The sequence below is a fragment of the Carex rostrata genome, chromosome 19 (assembly GCF_964058835.1).
Source record: "Carex rostrata chromosome 19, lpCarRost1.2, whole genome shotgun sequence".
NCBI lineage: Eukaryota > Viridiplantae > Streptophyta > Magnoliopsida > Poales > Cyperaceae > Carex > Carex rostrata.
Genome location: NC_135936.1, coordinates 9,428,877 through 9,449,244, shown reverse-complemented (window position 1 = coordinate 9,449,244; position 20,368 = coordinate 9,428,877). Strand labels below are relative to the sequence as shown.

General features: G+C 32.4%; 2 protein-coding genes across 9 annotated transcripts; both read right to left on the bottom strand.

Moving 5' to 3' along the window:
- Positions 1-31: 31 nt before the first annotated feature.
- Positions 32-9,241, bottom strand: LOC144571730 (uncharacterized). Of its 3 annotated transcripts, XM_078321101.1 has the most exons (6): positions 9,035-9,241; positions 1,154-1,317; positions 832-897; positions 695-757; positions 486-545; positions 32-149 (listed from the first exon to the last, which is right to left on the bottom strand). In XM_078321101.1, the coding sequence occupies exons 1-6, from the start codon at positions 9,199-9,201 to the stop codon at positions 40-42; spliced, it is 630 nt and encodes a 209-aa protein (XP_078177227.1). In that variant the 5' UTR covers positions 9,202-9,241; the 3' UTR covers positions 32-39. The 3 variants fall into 3 exon arrangements, 2 of the variants coding, with proteins under 2 accessions (XP_078177227.1, XP_078177228.1); XM_078321102.1 differs by lacking the exon at positions 1,154-1,317 and having other exon boundaries at positions 9,039-9,241; XR_013517563.1 differs by lacking the exons at positions 32-149; positions 486-545; positions 1,154-1,317 and having other exon boundaries at positions 693-757; positions 9,039-9,241.
- A 1,883-nt stretch (positions 9,242-11,124) lies between these two features.
- LOC144571327 (beta-1,2-xylosyltransferase XYXT1-like) lies at positions 11,125-15,624 on the bottom strand. Of its 6 annotated transcripts, none has more exons than XM_078320586.1 (10): positions 15,334-15,618; positions 14,862-14,936; positions 13,935-14,000; positions 13,746-13,814; positions 13,422-13,490; positions 12,970-13,035; positions 12,779-12,888; positions 12,658-12,706; positions 12,231-12,524; positions 11,125-12,112 (listed from the first exon to the last, which is right to left on the bottom strand). In XM_078320586.1, the coding sequence occupies exons 1-10, from the start codon at positions 15,470-15,472 to the stop codon at positions 11,235-11,237; spliced, it is 1,815 nt and encodes a 604-aa protein (XP_078176712.1). In that variant the 5' UTR covers positions 15,473-15,618; the 3' UTR covers positions 11,125-11,234. The 6 variants fall into 6 exon arrangements, with proteins under 6 accessions (XP_078176712.1, XP_078176711.1, XP_078176709.1 ...); XM_078320585.1 differs by having other exon boundaries at positions 12,231-12,527; positions 15,334-15,615; XM_078320583.1 differs by having other exon boundaries at positions 12,231-12,527; positions 12,658-12,888; positions 14,862-14,933; positions 15,334-15,624.
- Between the last annotated feature and the right edge of the window lie 4,744 nt (positions 15,625-20,368).

Below are 20,368 nucleotides of genomic sequence, written 5' to 3'. Positions count from 1 at the left end.
ATTTCATCTACATATTTGAAATAGGAGTAAAAGAATGGCTCAATTGCCTGTAAAAGATTTGTTCTCAGCAGGCTTCTCTAATGTATTGAAGGAACTTTTTGTGTCTAACTTATCATTCACTTCAAGTAGTTCTGTTGAAGTGTCAGTACCTGAAACCGTGCATTAATTAAGTAAATTAATATTTTTCTAGGCTAGTAATACTTACATATTTAATTGGGAGTTTTAAAGTGATATTACTTGGTACTTGACATTTAATTAAAATATAGCACACTGAATGCTAGCTGGATACCTCTAGATTGGTGTCGTACTTAATAAATAGAGAGTTCCTTAATTGTATAGTTGACTTGAGAAAAGGTTGAAAAGATCAAACGAATCTGATGGAAGTCTCTTGGAAATAAAATATTTTTGTTTCCCCCCTCTTAACAAATGAAACTAAGAACAATTTTATATTTCTCAAAGGACTTAATTTGATGTAATCCAGTTACCTGCAGATTCAATGACACTTTCGTTCTCCTTAATTTCATCAAAAAACAATGCTTCTTTGCCTAAATTAAAGAATTTATACATAAAACTGTGTGTTAGATCGTCCTGCATAGTTTAAATCAATAAACTTTGAATTGTGAATTGATTTAAAGCAACAATTAATTGATCATTATATAGACATAGTTCATAAATATAAATATATATATCTCACCTAGAACAGACTCGTCAGTTTGCACTTGTGCAGCTAGTTTCATGAGGTGTCGAGTTTCACCACCTGTATCCAATTTAGATGTTACTTGGTGTTACAGTTTTTCATAACTAAAATGAAAGCAATTGATAATAAATTACCTGAATTCATGGCATTGAAGTTTTGCCTCTCTTCAATTGGAGAGCCCCATGTACTTGTTGTTCTATCTGCAAAGGAGATTTAGGTTTGAAATTATAAAACATATTACATATCAGATCTTGTTTATAAACATCGATCCCTAAATATGCAGAAACAATTAATATTGTTTTGAATGAAATCAACAATTAACGGCAATGAAGAACAGGAGATCTATAGTAGCATCGATCATCCATAATATATAGATTAGAACCCCTCCGGCCCCCTGACGTCTTGACTGCTTTCCCACGCATACGTAAATTAATCTAGCTTCAACGTACCACGTACCATTCTCAAATCCAAAAGGAGGTAGCATAGCCGGATTGAGCACGGAAAGAACAGCAAGCATGAGCAGGAGGCATTTTACTGCAGCTGCACAACTGAGCTTTTGTGTCTCGACTGCTTTCCCAAGCATACAAGCTTCTTTCATTTTCTTCTTAATTTTCAAGTGGCTCCTCGATCACCTAATTATAATGCTCTCAGTCTAAGCCAATACTTGGTTTTCAAGTCATCATGGCCTCATGGCCTGGCTACACATACATATATACATATATGCTTAATTAATTAATTGCTTCTAATTCTGACCCTTAATTTGCATGCAACAATTAATTAATTAATTAATTAATTACTTTAATGTGCCGGTATGTACGTACGTGGTTGATAGAAGAATTTGTTTGGAATATTTAATTGGGGGGTTCCAATAAAACAGTACACATATACCTTTCCCAGCCAATAACTTCATGCAAGTGTACGCGACAATGCATTCATGCAACTTGCTTTTCTATTATTTCCGTTGCAACGTTTTCGGAGTGATAGAGATCATACGACCATCTAAATATTACATAAATATTAATTACGTCGTTTTTATTATAAGAAGCAAGGTTTATTTGTTATTTTTAATTTGCAATGCATCACATGCATTTCAAGTGTAGGATATATATTAAATTAATTTTCAGTTTTTCTTTAATTATATAGATTAATTGTCAAAATCATTATATCAGTTGCTATATATATCATCCTAATTAATTAATTAGTACGTTTTCATGTTTTAATGAAAAAAAAAAGTATCTTTTCTTGTGGGACCTCGATCATATTTATGTGTGGAAAATACCAAACGTTATTTTTTTAGATTATAATTCTGATTAAAAGAAAAAAAACTGTTATAAAATATGACTAGATCAACCGTACGCTGCTTAGTAAAGACATATATATATATATATATATATATATATATATTACCAAACCTTAATAGGATTAATTTTACATTTTGTCCATATTTAAGAAAGATAGGTGCGCAACGTATGAGAACAGTTGATTTCTAGTTTCAAAGCTGTCCATGTTATTTTTAATAGGCAACCTAGAAGGATGGTGGTATACAACTAGTTTCAAAGTTGTCCATGTTTAATATATATATATATATATAGGCACAATATCCAACCTGCCCTTCTTCTCATGCTAAAGGTATACAACTAGTGCAAAATTAATAACTAACTTGTTATCCGTTATAAAGAACTAAGTGGCATCAATAGCTAACACAATATATTCCAATAAAGTATGGAAAATCTATTAATTATATTATATATGTAGCAAGATTATATTATAGATCTACTTACAATATAACAAACAATATAATTATAATGAATTGCAGTGAAAACAAGCAATCAAGCATATGCATAATGAGTTTAACAAAGTTGAAATAGACAAGGTAATTAAATTGTTTTTAGTAAAAGATAGCGGTTTGGTCCCTAAATTTTATAAACACGCAAAAGATGACAAAAAAAAAATCAAAGGGAAAAATGGAATCAAAGAAAATTAATGGACACAATATAAAAACTTTATTTTTGTGTTTGTATAATTACAACAACACATCAAGTTGGAAATCACAGCTCGATCCTCTCTTGTAATTTCGTTCTAGACGAGGTTAGTTATTGCAAACAAGCACGTAATTTAAGGTTTATATATAGCTAATCATACTTTTAAATTCTACAGACATGGGAGCCCGATTCTATAAATTTGTTGGCGCATTTTTCTCTATCGCTAGTATTAAAATTTTGGGAGCACCTGGCTATCTCCCGTAACAATTTCTCATTTATTCTTCAGTCATTAACTACTTGAATAACTACTAACTATCTAGGGGGACCACTTACTATTTAGGAACCATATAATATTTAAAAGATTTTACAACTGGCGCGCGCAAGTATTCATATATAATGCATTAAGTATTCATCTATAGCACATCAAGTATTCATATCTAAGATATCAAGTATTTAAAAAAAAAAATTGGACATGTTTTTAGAGGTGATTTTTTTTCTCTGTTCAATGTAATCAATATTTCTAACGATCGGTGAGAAATTTTGTAAATCTAAAACCACGAATGTTTTATACATAATTTTATCTTTCAAATAAGATCCATGATAACATACTTTCGAGTTGTCTGTTGCACAAGTATTCATAAGTATTCATCCTCCTCGAAAAAAGTATTCATCCTCATTGTGCAAGTGCAAATATAAAAACATAATAAATCACTCATCCATATTTTACACGTTTTCAGAGGAGATTTTTTTTCCTCCGTTCAATCTAACTAATATTTCTGACGATCTGTGAGGAATTTTGCAAATTTAAAATCATGAATGTTTTTTACACAATTTTATCTTTCAAATGAGATTCATGATGACATACTTTCGAGTTGTCCATTGCACAAGTATTCATACCTCATCACGCAAATATTCATATCTCATCGTGAAAGTATTCATCCTCGTCGTGCAAGTGTAAATACAAAAACTGGACACATCACTCATCCATTTTTTACACGTTTTTAGAGATGGTTTTTTCTTCTCTATTCAATTTATTTCTAATGATTTGTGAGAAATTTTGCAAATCTAAAATCACGAATGTTTTCTACACAATTTTATCTTTCAAATGAGATACACGATGACATACTTTCGAGTTATCCATTGCACAAGCATTCATATCTTGTCACGCAAATATTCATGCCTAAGATATTAAGTATTCATTCATACACATTGAAGTATTAATTCGTATACCTCTATTTTTTTTCAAAAAAAATTTATATTATTTCTTAGTACACAATGGCTTAATTCATCATTAATAAAACTTTGTTATTTGCAAATAACTCTCTACTTTATGAGGAAAGAGAACATAGACATGAAAGGGATTAATTGCATCCACAGATACAAAAATATTTCGATACGGTCGGCAGTGGTGAATCTGACCCGGCAGAGGCGTGCTCAAGTATTCATTCATACACGTTGAAGTATTCATTCATACACGTTGAAGTATTCATTCATACACGTTGAAGTATTCAACTCGGCAAAGGCGTGCTTAATTGGGATGGAGTGACGGATGATCTCCGGTAGAATGTCCGTTGGAGCGGGAGCTATAGGCATAGATGGGAAAAATGGAGGCTGAGGCGGAGGTGGAGGTATGAGACGGAGGGAGCTTATCGTATTTACTATTTCAAGGTGGGAGAGGGAGAGAGCTTATCGATGAAAAAACGGAGGCGGAGGCGGAGGTGGGAGAGGGAGGTAGAGGCGGAGGCAAAGGTAGAAGAGGGAGGTAGAGGCGGAGTTGGGAGAGGGAGGTGGGAGAGGCGGAGGTGGGAGAGAAAGGCGGAGGCATAGTTGGGAGAGGGAGGCGAAGGTGGAGGTGGGAGAGGGAGGTGGGAGAAGAAGATAAAGGTGGAAAAGGAAGATGGAGGTGGAAGAGGAAGAGAGAAAAATGAAAGAAATAAAGGTTGTTAGAAATGGTAGTTATAGTTAAAATAGAAAGTTAGTTAGTTGGAGAATGAATGGGAGATAGATAAGTGGGGGATATTATAATTACTCTAAAATTTTAGGGGGAGTTTCATTTATACCCTTCAAAAAATTTGTTGGCGCATTTTTCGAATGCTCAGTGGAGGTCCACTGGCTATCGAAGCTAGAAAATGGAGATGGACATCGTAAGGTGATTTCTCGTGTGTCTTGGCATATGAAATGATGCACAATGGCGTAATTACTATAAAAATCAAGCTCAAAATTAAGGGTTAGATGCAAAACCTTATCAAAACAAGCTAAAAACAATTTATTTTCTTAATAATTATTTTTTTTTAAAAAGAGTTAGAAATAGTTTACTAGTTAAATATATTGTAATATATTAATGTGCCACTAAATAAGTAAAGTGGTGTCATTTTTTTTTTCACTTAAAAAGTTGAATATTAAATATTTTTGAAAATTTTGTATATACGACAAATGAACGAACTGGAGTCTGGAGGTGTGAATGAGTTGCTTAGAAGGAGAATTGGGGAAAGGACTTGCAATTGCCCAAAAAATGTATACATGGTTAATTCTTTCTTCTAATCAAAGTCCTGGGGTCCCACAGTTGAGCGTGAAGCGTGGATCGAGTATTCGAGTTCGGAATGGGAACGGGAATGGGAATGGAAATGGGATGGTACTTTATAACTTTAACCTTTGACACGTGCAATTAATTAAATTTGATGGAGTTTGGATCTTAACCTAATTTTTGGGATCAGAGAAATAATTTAATTAAGAAAGCTCTGAACTGCACCACAGTCCACAGCGCGCGGTCACCTCTGACCTCCCTGCTCAAGATTATATTATGTAACTAATACGCAACCATTAATGCGGTTATTAGCATGTTCAATATACTATACTATATACATAGGTCCGTTCCGTATAGGTGTGTTTTGGTTATGTCGTATCATGTTTTAAATATTAAAAAAAAAAACGCATCGTATCGTATTCGTTACGCTCTAAAATTTATTGACTCAGCTCTTTAAAAGGCCCATGGCCCGGCATTTCATTGAAAACAGCAAATTAGGGTTTGCTGAGGGTACATCATACATGGTTTCTTTTCAAACATTTTATAATTTGTTTGAGCGAAATGAAATGTCAACTTTTTTACACAAATTTAAATTCGTATAATCGCAAAGAAAGAAATGTAAAATGGGGGCTACGTTCAAATTTTGTCATTTGTTGTATTATGGGATAATTAGCAGACTTATGTTGAAAAGTTTTTGTACTTTTATTTTGATCCCCATATATATATATATATATATGAGGAGGGATCGGATGACACCCTTTTTTGGTGACATTAGATGACATCGTGCATTTTTAAAGTTTTCAAAGTCCAAACAGTCGATCCAAACCGTTCAACATAATGGATATGTTAAAATGTGCCTGTAGATCAAATTTTACATTTTTTGGAATTTTTTTACTATTTATTAAGTATTTAACAAAATCGCTATATTCAGACCGTTGAATTTTTGTACCCATCTTAATAAATAGTAAAAAAATTCAGAAAAATGTAAAATTTGATCTGCAAGCACATTTTAAAATATCCATCAAGTTGAACGGTTTGGATTGACTGTTTGGACTTTAAAAATGTACGGTGTCATCCAATGTCACCAAAAAACGGTGTCATCTGATCCCTCCTCTATATATATATATATAGGACTTGGCTACGGTGCTATGGGTTGCATAGAGGCCTCCCGTGCTACGGCTCAATATTCGAGTTTTCAAAATCGTAACGGTCGATCCGAACCGTTCATCTTGTTCTCCATATTAATATGTGCTTGGAGACCAAATTTTACATTGTTTGGAAAAAATTTACTATTTTTTTTAGATTTATTGAAAATCGTTGTTTTTCAGACAAATCTGGACCATAAAAAACAGCGATATTCAATAAATCTAAAAAAATAGTAAACAATTTTCAAAAAATATAAAATTTGGTCTCCAAGCACATATTAATATGGAGAACAAGATGAACGGTTCGGATTGACCGTTAGAATTTTGAAAACTCGAATATTGAGCCGTAGTACGGGAGGCCTCTATGCAACCCATAGCATATTAGCCAAATCCTATATATATATATATATATATATATGAGATAGGCTACGGTGAGTTGCGAAGTAAAACGCGTTTCTACCTCACGCCGTATTATATATGAATATGCTAGCATGCTATGCATAGCATAGAGCCCCTCCGTGCAACGCCTCGGATTTTGACTTTTCAAAATCTTAACGGTCAATACGAACCGTTCATCTTGTTTTCCATATTAATATGTGTTTGGGGACCAAACTTTACATTTTTTGGAATTTTTTTACTATTTCTTTAGATTTATTGAAAATCCCTGTTTTCAGCAAATCTGGACCATAAAAAACAACGATTTTCAATAAATCTAAAGAAATAGTAAAAAAATTACAAAAAATGTAAAATTTGGTCTCCAAACACATATTAATATGAAGAACAAGATGAACAGTTCGGATCGACCGTTAGGATTTTAAAAACTCGAAATCCGAGCCGTTGCACGAAGGGACTCTATGTTATGCATAGCATGCTAGCATATTCCTATATATATATGTATATATAGATAGATGGGATATGGTGCATTGCAATGCATAGGAACTCTTGTGCATTCGACCATAAATGATCGGTTCAAAGTCCAAATGACCGATCCAAACCGTTCATCTTGTTCTCCATATTAATATTTGCTTGGAGACCAAATTTTACATTTTTTCGAATTTTTTTACTAATTATTAAGCCACTTTGAAAATCGCTGATCTGGTGATCCAGAAATTTTTACTGTTTTTACTGTTCATCCAGATTTTCAGATTTTCAATAAATCTAAAAAAATAGTAAAAAAAATCCAAAAAATGTAAAATTTGGTCTGCACGCACATATTAATATGGAGAACAAGATGAACGGCTTGGATCGGTCATTTGGACTTTAAATCGGTGATATATGGTCAAATGCATAAGGGGCCTATGCATTACAATGAACCACAACCCATCTCTCTCTATATATATATATTTATGATTGATTTTTTGCACAAAATTTGAAGCATGCATTTAATTCGGATATGTATTAATTACCGCATATGCAAAACAACACTAATCGATGGGGATTCATAATTCATAAATAGCAAAGAATTAAAAAGTGTGTGATGCGAATGCGATTGTCGGCACATGATTTGCCATCGGAGTTTGAAATTTTTGATTCTTTGACTCCATTGTTTACATTACACGTTAATAGAAACTTGGACGGACTTGGATCTATATATCTATATTATTTAATTTATATTTAATTTATATTTATCGGGATGGGATCTCGCTAAGATCTTCTACGACTAATGAGTAATGACACCCCCTACCCCCTACCCCCTGCAGGAAAAGGAAAAGGAAAAGGAAAAGCACGAGCTTGGCTTACTGGGCTTAGATTGGGCTTAGGGCTTAGGGCTTATCAAATATATATCAAGATTTACACTTATCTAATGTAATTGGGCTTAGGGCTTATCAAATATATATCACGATTTACACTTATTTAATGTAATTGGGCTTAGGGCTTATCAAATATATATCACGATTTACACTTATCTAATGTAATTGGGCTTAGGGCTTATCAAATATATATCAAGATTTACACTTATTTAATGTAATTGGGCTTAGGGCTTATCAAATATATATCAAGACTTTTTACTTTTAACGACAACATAAAAATATCTATATCAAAATTAGTCATTGCATTGCATTGCATTGCATGTCTGTACTGTAATCTTATAGCATAATTTTATAATAATTTTGATTTATTATTGAAAGTAATTCTATATGCATGGCATTGGCATGGCATTACATCTAGTTGTTAAGTCATTAATTTGTTAGTGTACCGCAGAAACAACACGTACACTACCTCGATCGTAATGTAACTGTGAGGATGTACACTTGAACAATGAACAGAACAATCAATCATGTTTCATTCATTTGTCCATATATATATAGTTGTACGTGCTAGCTAATTAATTAGCACAATAATGATGACAATGACGACCAAGATGTCATATATCATCAAATTAATTGACAAGAAGATATAATAAGATCATATATATATATATATATATATATCTCATTATCATCAACACCAATTAGTAAGCAATTAGTAAGCTAGTACAAGCAACAAATTCCAACTTGACGAAATGATGCAAAGTTAATTTCACCTTTTTTGTTTGAAATAGCTAGATAGAGATGCATGTGAAATAGATAGAACCTCTCTCTCTCTCTCTCTCTCTCTCATGTATGATCGATCTTTATATTTTGAAAAAAAATAATAATAAATAAATAAATAATAGTCAAATTAATAGGAAATAAAAATATCAAACTTACGAATTGAGTATGTAAAATCCAGGTTTATGTTGAGCAGCAAAACTGATACCAAGAGAGAGGGTATCAAGAGACGCGCACAATCAATTACTGCGGCCCTTATTATTCTTGCCATGATTACATCATCTCTTGTGTCTTCTTCTTCTTCTTCTTCATATATATACATGCTCAATCAAGTTCCTCTTCTATGAATATATATATGTGCGCATAACTTCTTCCATATGTCTTTGAATACAGAAATGGATGATAGTACGTGTAGATAGGGATAGAATTGACATTCTTTTACTCATTCAATGTTCAATTTGGGACTGCGTGCTATTGGACGGAATATATATATATATATATAGTCTCATTAGGTGGCTTCAATGCAGAAAGTGAAAGCGATATGTTATTTGCACAAAATTTCTATATTTGTGGCCACTGATTTTGAAAACTATATACATGTTTAAAAAAAATAAAAAATAAAAAAGGGGGAAGCATGCGCGCGGTTCATGTGAAACGTTCACATGCATGGTCGCGGATCACCGGACCTTTCCAGTTTAAAAATTTTAATGGGGGCAAGTTATGATGAGCATTTATTTTCTTACATTATCCTTAATTTATTTTTTCAGATTATAAAATATTAATTGTTACAAAAGAAACATTCTAAATATATTTGATCCTTGCATTAATATTGAACTATATGTATAACATCAATATAATTGTTTATTATAATTTGACTGACATGCATGGCAGTGGAATAAATTTAAATTACACTCTCTAATTGACCTACAACGCGCTTTGCTAAAGTGTTAGGTAATTACATTCGAAAGTAAATAATAAATACTATATGACTATAAAAAGTCCGCTGTTTTGGTTACATCCACTAAGCATTCAAAGTTACAAATCAAGCTGCCCAAGTCAATAGATTAATCAAATCCAAGTGAGTTTTGAGTTTTGAGTTTTGAGGGTCCTTTCTGAAAATATTTTAAAACAGAGTTGTTTCTGAATATATATTTCCCAAGGTTGCCACTTGCCACTCATTTCAGATTTTAAGACCACTCAGTCAATTAAGAGGGATGCTCACAAAAAAGCTATACAAATGGAATAAACGAAGTATTATAATATATTATTGAGAACATGCATTCACCTAATTAATTTTTTATTAATAAATTATTTGTTTAAATTGTTAGATTTATTGTCAACTCTGTAGGATTTAATGCCAACATTATATTGAGCATATATGTAATCTAATTATGGATTATTTACTGGTTGTCAATTAGAGTGATCAAATAAGGTAATAGACAATTAATATATTCATTAGGATGTGATACATACATGTGTAGAACAATTTAGTCAAAGATCAAATTATTGATACACTGATTTATAAATTTGCAATTCAGAAAAGTATATTTTCAAATGTCAAAAAAACTACTTTTATGGAGGGTCGTACAGTCCACATGTATATCAATGCAGTCGCACAGCTTTTGATGTGTCAGCGCGGTTTTTGATGCAATACCACATTATACCTTTTTTCAAATTGGCAAATAATCATAAAGGTTATTATATATAAGAATTGATCCCCAAGGCACAAGGTAACAAAAAAAAAATACAGAAACTAAATATACATTTTTCTCTTAAGAAAAATACAGTCATGTGTGTTCTCTCCTTCTTTCACTATGAAATAATAGAGAATAAAAATTCATTATAAAATTTGGATATGAATTCTCAAGGGCCACTCATTGTTGCTTTGGAAGACTTATTCCATGATATGACGACAAAAGGCGAAAAAGACCCATTGAAAACTTATCTCGTGCTCACGGAGACTCTACAAGGCTTTAGATTTTTCATGACAAATGGCATGAAATCATGTATTATGTTCCGCACTTCAAATTTATGTTTTGGATATCTTTGACATATGGCGGTCCTTAGATTAAGGTGGGGAACTGTTTCTTTTTCCTCGGAGTGTATGTGTTTGATCTCTAGATGAGATATAATTATTTAATCTTTATATAAGAGATAATTGTTTGGCCTTTATGATTCCCAAACATAAATATCAACAATGCAACTCTAGTTACAAAAAAAAAAAAAAAAAAAAAATGTCGCAATAACATAAGCCACTGCAATTTTCTCCTAGAAAAAATTCCACAAAAAAATAATTAAATGAACCCCCTCCCTCCCTAATAGAATCACTATACAATATACAAATTTGATCAACCTCTATCGGACATAAGACTTGAATACATCAATCAAAACTCCTTTGAATCTATCGACATTGAGCATTATATTTTGCTCATTCAAAAAAATCCTATACATGGTATCCCATCCTTGGTCATGTATTGCTTGAGGGTTTGTAAACACTGCATGATCCCTTGGGTATTTGTAAATAAGGGTACTTTCATCTTCTTTTATCTCATGCTCCACATATCTCAGCCCCATGTCAGGTAAAGGAAGCCCATAATCATGTCTCCCCACAAACCCCAAATCACCCCATGGCAGAATTTGTAGAACAGTGGCATTTGTTGGTAGATACAACATGTTAGCTAGACCAGCACCATGCACTCCTAACATAACATCACACGAGTTCACCACATGAGCAAATTTGGGGAATTCTCTTGTTTTGTCTGGATCAGCAGCTACAACCCTAAACCCTATTTTCTTAGCCATTGCAATCAATTGCTTCTCGTTCACTATAGCTCTTGTACCTCTCCTCAACAGAATAAGCAACCTAGGTCTTTTTCCAGATTTCAGGTCAATTACTCTGGTATATGATCTTTTAAGTGAGAAGGATTTTCTAATAAAAGCTCTGAAATCTTGCATTGTGTAACCGTTTGGTGATTGGGTTGGGTCGACACCCATGGGCTTGTGCGATTTTACCCCGATTTGGGCCGAGGGAAAGCAATGCACATTTTTGTCTTGGTCTAGGTTTAAAATAGGGTAAGGAGAAAGGGTCTTGATTATGGGGAGGTACTTGAAAATCCACCACCAACTCATGTCAGTAACTGCAAACTGCACTTTTCCTTCGTACTGATTTGCCGCAAGGAAAAGTGGAATCAGTATATCTGTGTAGTCGTGAAATACATTCCCGACGAAGCCCCCTGAAATGGATACAAGTAGTTAATATTAACATTTTTAGCTAACTTCTATGGCTATTTGGTATTACATAATCAGGATTTTGGCCAGACTAAATGGGGCTAATTAGCTTATAGGAATTACCTGTGGAGAAAACAACCACTGGTACATCATGGTGCACAGTACAAGGTGGTGCCTGATCTGGTAAAGCCTGTTTGACATTAACTTCTTTGATCATTTGCATAGTTGGCTTCTCCCATTTGCGTGCGTATGGCCGAATCTTTGACTCGGTGGTATCTTGTGCAGTAGGTGAAACAAGAAAAACAGTAGAGTAGGTGCCTAAGACTCTCACATCTCCTTCCATTGTGCATGTATCAGCTCTTGGGTGTGTGAAGTCGCACTCTAGCTTGTTCTTTTGGTTTTGGTTTGAAGGGATTTCTTCTGAATTGTGCAAGTAAGATTGTCAGGGAAACATAGTCTGTTTTAATTCCATTTTTAGTTCCATTCCAATACTGTTTTTCAAAGTAATTAATAAGTAAATGGTTTTCAACAAGGTATGAAATTAGTGTACCTGGCTTGATATCCTCTTGATTTTCAGAATTAACTGATTGGGATTCAGTTATTTCAGATTTCTCCTCTGCATTGAGTTCTGTATTTGAACTTTCAGTAGCTTCGTCTTGACTCCATTCAGTGGTTTCAGACTTCTCCTCTGCATTGAGTTCCATTTTTGAACTTTCAGTAGTTTTGTCTTGATTCCATTGTTCAGTTAATCTAGTTGGTAACATCATTTCTCCACCATCATCTATTAAATACAGATCAGATAACAAAATGAGGAACTTATCTTGATAACATATATAATTTGTTTTTCAAAGGAAATACATACCCTGATTCGAATTGTTAGAGTCATCCTTTTCTTCTGCAGGAATGGCCAACTCATTTGTTTCCTTAACTGAAACAAAATCATACAATGCACATAATTTAATTAGGAATAAATAAATTTTAATTTTGCTACCTTTATTTCTTTTTCACTAGTCAATGTGACTGTGCTTGAAAATTATATATAAAGAGGAAATCTGCTTGGAGATTAGCCTTCCATTTCTGTCAAACTTGTGGTATTTTATAAGACAATTGGCCAACTAATCGTAAATAAGAAAAAAAAAAAAAAAAAAAAAAAAGTTCCTCTCGAAATTCCTAGCTGCTCTGTTTTGGGTAATGACAAAACAAGCTCTGCTTTTTCTACAGAATAACTAGAACATATTGTTTTTTAAAAAAAAAATACCCAATTTATGAAATCAAGAGAAATATAAATCAAAGCAAATTCATGTACTTAATTACCTACTAATTCTTCCTTAGGACTTGTATCTTCACTTGATACAGTAGGTAAGGTGGGTTTCTCATCATTATCTGCATAAAGTATGAAATTCAATTGTTCATTTTTTTTTTTTTAATTATTGGTGTTTGGGACCATTAGTATTGTTTTGTTGTTTATCAGTGCTGTCTCTTTATCACTAGTCCCAAGGTTTATCTAATTATTCATTTATTTTATTTTTTTCTCTATCTAGTTATTTTGGGTGAGATTTAATCAGTGATCTTTGAACAATTGACAAGCACTGTAGTGTTGTACTGATTTGTGTATTGGTCTCAACTCTCAAGTCTCACCTGTTGTTTTCTCATTTGAACCCAAATCTTCTGTCATTCTGATAGGTAAATTAATGACGCCATCAGTTTCTGTGGATATATAAAGGCATATATATATATATATATATATATATATATAGTTACAATCATAAAAAGTTCAATAATATAATATAAACAAACTAAAACAAGTAGAGAGTCACCATTAATTACCTGAGCTGATATTTTCTGGCTTGTGCTTTTCTTCTGAAGAAATTGGCACAACATTTGATTCTTTACCTACAACAAGGTAATAAGTTATCGTGTTATAATTAATTAGTTACTACACAATTAATTATATCATACATTTTTCATCCCTTAATTTCAACACATTATGGTTCACGAATAATTCCGAGCTAATTAATTTTATAGGCCGGACTAATGCAAATATGCAATTGCGAGCTAATTAATTAGGTGATATGAGAAAGCATTGCATTAGTGATAAGTGTCAGACCTTTCCTTTTTCCTATCAGTTGACAGTTAGTTGGGCTATTATATATATTATTGGGATTTGAGATATATATATATATATCACTTTTTTTGGAATACCCTCCAAATTACTCCAAATAACGTACGTACAGCTAGCGCCATTGGTGAGATGAGATGAGATGAGATGAGATGGCAACACGTGCCATTTTTAGCTACAAATAGGTTACGTTATGGTTCACGAATAATTAAGCGGGTTAATTTGCTACAAATAGTCAACCCGGTTCCTACTTCATATATATTAATTAATATTTAATTTGGTCAATGTGGTCTTCTTTTACTGCTTTCAGTTTTTTTTTTTTTTTTTTGCTCGTTAATGCATTTACATTTATATAAATTACAGATTCAAAATTGACAACTTTTACTAGGAAATAACCCCCCCATTATTCATGAAAAAACAGCAATTAATTTATATATATTTGTATAGCGATTAGCTAGCCGTGTGGACGCATGCATAATTTGATTGGACAGCTATGCACCATCATTAGTTGCATATATATTCATTAATTCCAATTTTTTCAAAAGAAGAAAGTAACAAGGAACAAACGTTGAATATATATAAGTACATGAGATGCATGCATGAATATATATATTTTGATGAATTTGAAATCAAACCTTGCTGAAGGTGATTAGTTGTTCCCTCTATGCTTGACAGAGGCGCATAATTGTTAAAAGACGGCTGCAAATCTACTGCAGAAAAGAGAACAAAAGAGAAAATCAGACAAGTATGTATATATATATATATATATATATATATATATATGCCGCCTCTACACCAACAAGTTCCTAGCTATATATATCCTCAAAAAATATTTTGTCGTTCAAATTAACCGTTAATGATAAGATTGGCAATTCATCATATAATTATATATGTACTGTAAAATATAGTGAGGAGTGCAACAGTAAACACAAAAAAGAAGAAAAAAATAACGAAAAGAATAAGGCATGTTATCCAATGTTTTTGGGTGCAATTAACAGAACGAACGATTGTTGCATGCTAAAGAAGTTGAGGAAGAAATTAGACCCAAATTAAAAAAGAAAAATATGAAGAGAAGGGTGCAACATCAATATAATAGTGTTCACTTACATATGGTCGAAGCGCGAGAATTGGACTCAAGAAGGCTGATGACTATTAGAAAGGCGATCAAAGAAACCAAAACCGTCGCCGCACCAATCCCTTTTCCTTTGATCTTATTGATCTTACTAGAACCGTCCAGCCGCTTCATGCCGGTCGAATTATCCTGTCTCTTTAATTTCTCTCTCAAAACTCAAAAGGGTGCTTTAGCTTGATACATACATATATATATATACCCAAGTAGAGAACTGAGAGGGAATTAAGATTATTAATTAAGTATACTTGGTCTAGATAGCTAGCTAGGTTTCTATTTTATCAAAAACAAAACAAAGAAAGAAAGAAAGAAAGAAAGAAAGAATAAGAATAATAATGGTTTGCTGGGTCAGAGAGGAGAGGGTGACTGAAGATGACAACCAATAAAGCCCATAGTAAAGTCCAATAACGCATAATTATTTTATATTTATATTACCATGTGTATATATATATGTAATTAAGGTTAGTTGGTATATGTCTATCTTGGAAAGGGAGGTTGAGAAAGGAATCGAATATCGATAGGAAGTGTCAAATTTGCATTGCGTATTTGCGTATTTGCGTGCTGGTCCAAGTCTCCTCTCTTGCCATCTAGTCTAGGTCTCTAGGATAACAGATAGGAACTGTCAAATTTGCACATTTGTCCCTCAATAATACTACATTTCAAACTGCTAATTTTAATTTGCCCTTCCCTTCTCAAACATGGATTATAATAATTATTACAAACATTGATTGAGAATGAAGAAACATGCAGAAGGATTTTCAAAATATCAAATGTTAATTGAGTATGAAGAAAAATCTTATCTTTCACGCAATTTATAAGTTTATTTTTTACAATATATAAGTGCTTCTAATGTAAAATAATTATATATATATATATATATAGAGGAGGGATAGGATGACACCCTTTTTTGGTGACATCGAATGATATCGTGCAGTTTCAAAGTTTTCATAGTCCAAACAGTCGATCCAAACCGTTCAACTTGATGGATATGTTAAAAATGTGCTTGCATATTAAATTTTACATTTTTCTGAATTTTTTTACTATTTATTAAGTATTTAACAAAATTGCTATATTCAGACCGTTGAATTTTTGTACCCACCTTAATAAATAGTAAAAAATTCAGAAAAATGTAAAATTTGATCTGCAAGCACACTTTAACATATCCATCAAGTTGAACGGTTTGGATCGACTGTTTGGACTTTGAAAATGCACGGTGTCATCCAATCCCTCCTCATATATATATACATATATTGAGTGGTTAAAATCAGCGATTTAAAATTGGCTTAATAAATAGTAAAAAAATTCCAAAAAATGTAAAATTTGGTCTCCAAGCACATTTTAATATAGAGATCACATCTAACGGTTTAGATCGACCATTTGAACTTTGAAAATTGAAAAACTAATTGGTTGCACCATGACTCCGGATTTCCAACATGCAACCTCCCACACGGACAACATTGTATTTGTCACTAAACTAAAGACTGATTCACAGAGCTCTTAAAAAAACATAAAATATTTGTAGTTCCTCAACAAATTTTAGTAATGGACAATACGTCAGAATAAGTAAAAGCAAATATATTACATGCTAAAATTTATTACTCCTTGATCCACAGTTTTTTTTTTTTGTAAATTTATATTTGCATGAAAAAAAAAAGTTCAGTTATACCTTCTTAAATCTCCACCATGAAATATCACTATCATTATACGGTTGTATCGGAGATGATGGTTTAACTATAAATTAATTGAGAACAAGTTGAATGATAAAATCATCGTTTTTTTCGTTGAAACGCGTGTAATAAATTGGAAGGGAGGAAATGATCGAGGGAAAGAAAATTTATAATTTATTCTTATTTTGTTGAATATTTAAAAGGAGGATAAGATTAATGAAGGTTAAGTGCTCATTTTATAACCTTATTTACTTTTCTTAAGTTTATATTTTTTTTACTCTTCAAATTGGAGTGTAACAGAAAAAGAAAAAAAAATAATAGACAATTTGAAATTTCGTTGGCATAAATTATGTTGGGGCAAAAATAAGAAGAACCCTTCCGGTGCCATTAATTAATTAATTTGGTAATTAATAAGAAAACAACTCAATGGAATTATGGAATACGAGAAATGGTACTATGTATATATATATTTATATAGATTATATGTTTGTTTTGTTGGTATACTTTTACATGTGGCGTATAGTGCGTAGAATCCAACGAATTGGCCCCCCGACCCCAAGAGATGTTGATGTTGATAGCTCAACTGTAGTACAATCTCTGATCTTATGCAAAGTATGTAATGTTACTAAATATTATGCATAAATTGAATTCGCTACAGGGATTACAGTACGCTAGTTCCATATGAGATCTTGAAGACTATTAGGTGCACACATGTGGCCGGATGCTTCGACCAGTGCTGCTGTAGTGCTGTGCATATATTATATATGGACATGGAATGTTAGGTTGTTCTTGTTCTTCACAATAATGCTTTCTATCTCCCGTTTGTTTCACACAGCTTGCATTTGATGCGCCATCACCTACCATTTTAGCAACTCTAGCTGCATTTGTATTTTGGACCCTAAACTAAACTAAACTAAACTAAACTCATCAACACATGTACAAACCAGTGGAATGGCTTAATTAATTTATTTCTATATACAATTTACAATTCATTCTAAAAAATAACACCAATTAATTACAGTTATTGTCAAATGTGTGTGTGTGTGTGTGTTTATCTATATGAAATAAATTAATTTGATTAACAGTTGTTAATATATATATATATATATATATGCTGAAGCCCCCAGGCCTGAGGTATGAGTCCAGTCCTTTTTAATTTATTAATTAGGGGGGATAGGATAAATGGATAATCCAGCTCAATGCATTTAACTTATTGTTCTCATTACTCATTAATCAATATGACGATCGATGAATCAATTAGGTAGGAGCTAATCAATTAACAAAAGTTAGCTGGAGAATCTACCAAAGTAATTTTAAATTTATTAACTAGTTTGTTCTATTCAGAAATATATATATATATATATATATATAAAATTGATATCTACACTTCACTAGTTGAGCAAGAAATTTGAACCTTACAAAATGTATAAAATGGTAAATCAATTATTAAACAGCTAAGTGTGACATAATTGATATACCTTGGTTTAAGTTAATCATCAATATATCACCGTTTTATGTTCATAATTTACCCGGCCCGGCCAGGTGATAGCCATTAATTAATTAGTTACATTATCTCCATAATAATGATAATAAATAAATTAATTAATTAATTAATTAATAATTTAATTACATTAAGTTGATAGGTGTGACAAATTAAAACACAGACACATGCATGTGTTTGAGTCAAATTCTCATTGATATCGATTTTTTTATGGAAAATAATAATAAATGGTGATAATGTCCATAAAATTAAACTATTTATTATAATTTACTATAGCTTGGTTGAATAGATATGACTTATGACATGGCCATTTTCGTTTTCGAAGAAGAAGTCGACAATAATTAATTGTTATTTATTATTTAATCGCATCGCATCTTAAACTAGTAGTTTGATGTATACATGTGATCTGGCAACATGGAGAAACCAGGCCAACGCCAAATTAGTACACGCCAAAACGATGCTAACATCCCACCTACATTCAAAGTGCAACACTTTTGTTTCTCATTTCATTTTAGAAAAAAAAAAAAAAAAAATCTTAATTTGGTTTCTTAATTGATTTCCTCGATCAAGTATTATAAATTTGAACGTTGGATTTTCAAAGGACTCGATCAATAGATAAAGAATTGCTTTTAAATTTCACCATAAGTATTATATATATACCTATATATATTTAGAGCTAGAGTATGTAATTTTTAAATTGTAGAAGGATGTAAGTAAAATTGAAAAACAGACCAATGGAAAATTCACGGTCAAATCAGCTTATTGGAATATCAAAAACGGACCAATGTTCAAAACAAAAATACAGAGAATCTGGAAACTCAGAGTGCCCCCTAGAATTATTGTATTTGCATGGCTGATGTGTCTCAATAGGCTACTCACAATAGACAATCTAAAAAAGAGAGGCTGGGAATTAGTAAACAGGTGCGAGATGTGTAAAAGACAATGCGAGACGGTGAGACACTTATTCAATTCGTGCCAAACCACCCTAGCAATATATCGGCAGACAGCAGTGCAAACTGGACTGGTACAGGGAATACCGGTACATACGCAGGCACTGTTCCAACGAACACACAACAGGAAAACAAAGGAGATAATGATAATATCAAGGTTTGTGGTGTGGCGAGAAAGATGTAGCCGTATATTCAGAGGAACATGCAAAGATGTAAATGACCTGGCAAGGGAAATCCAGAGAAATACAACGCGGCGGTGCGAACAGCAAGAACATTAAGGCAACAGACGCAATAAAATCAACTTCATAGAATACTGGCACTTGACTCAGTATTGAACTTCTTTTAAAATTTTATCTCCTTTTACTTACTGTTTAGGGATCTTTCACTTATCTTTGTTTTTTCTTTTTATCGTTTTCTCTCTTTAGGCTCAAGCATCTGAGCTGGCTTTGTTTTTATTTTTATTGGGTTCAAAACTCTTGTAATCTTGTTTGATTCAATTAAAGGAGGGCTTGACCCTCGTTTCTGTCTCAAAAAAAAATTTGAAAAACAGAGACGAACCTTAATTTTCTTTTTGGGCTTAAACAAGACAAGAGGAATAGAGGATGCATATGGTGTATTATTATTAAATGGAGTTATATAATATAATATAATATAATATAATATAATTTGTAATAAAAGTGTACAGAGAGAGACAGAGGAATGCAAATGCAGAAAGGAAAGGATAGAATCATAGAATATTCCCTACCTGTTTGTTACCTTTCTAATTCTTTTTCTTGTAGGGGAACCGGGAAAGAGAGAGAGAAAGAAGAAAGGCAAGGGAAAGGGATATATGCATTAACCACATTCAAGGGCACACGCGTAAAAGGAGAATATATATAATATATTATATATCTTT

Excerpts from the sequence above, each read along its gene's own strand:
- LOC144571327 (XM_078320581.1), bottom strand. The coding sequence starts at position 15,472 with ATGAAGCGGCTGGACGGTTCTAGTAAGATCAATAAGATCAAAGGAAAA. Across the intron at positions 14,937-15,333 it reads TTCTCGCGCTTCGACCATAT|TAGATTTGCAGCCGTCTTTT; the intron begins GTAAGTGAACAC and ends TCTTTTCTGCAG. Across the intron at positions 12,889-12,969 it reads CTCTAACAATTCGAATCAGG|ATGATGGTGGAGAAATGATG; the intron begins GTATGTATTTCC and ends TGTATTTAATAG.
- LOC144571730 (XM_078321101.1), bottom strand. The coding sequence starts at position 9,201 with ATGTATATATATGAAGAAGAAGAAGAAGAAGACACAAGAGATGATGTA. Across the intron at positions 758-831 it reads CTTCAATGCCATGAATTCAG|GTGGTGAAACTCGACACCTC; the intron begins GTAATTTATTAT and ends AATTGGATACAG. Across the intron at positions 150-485 it reads AAGTGTCATTGAATCTGCAG|GTACTGACACTTCAACAGAA; the intron begins GTAACTGGATTA and ends GCACGGTTTCAG.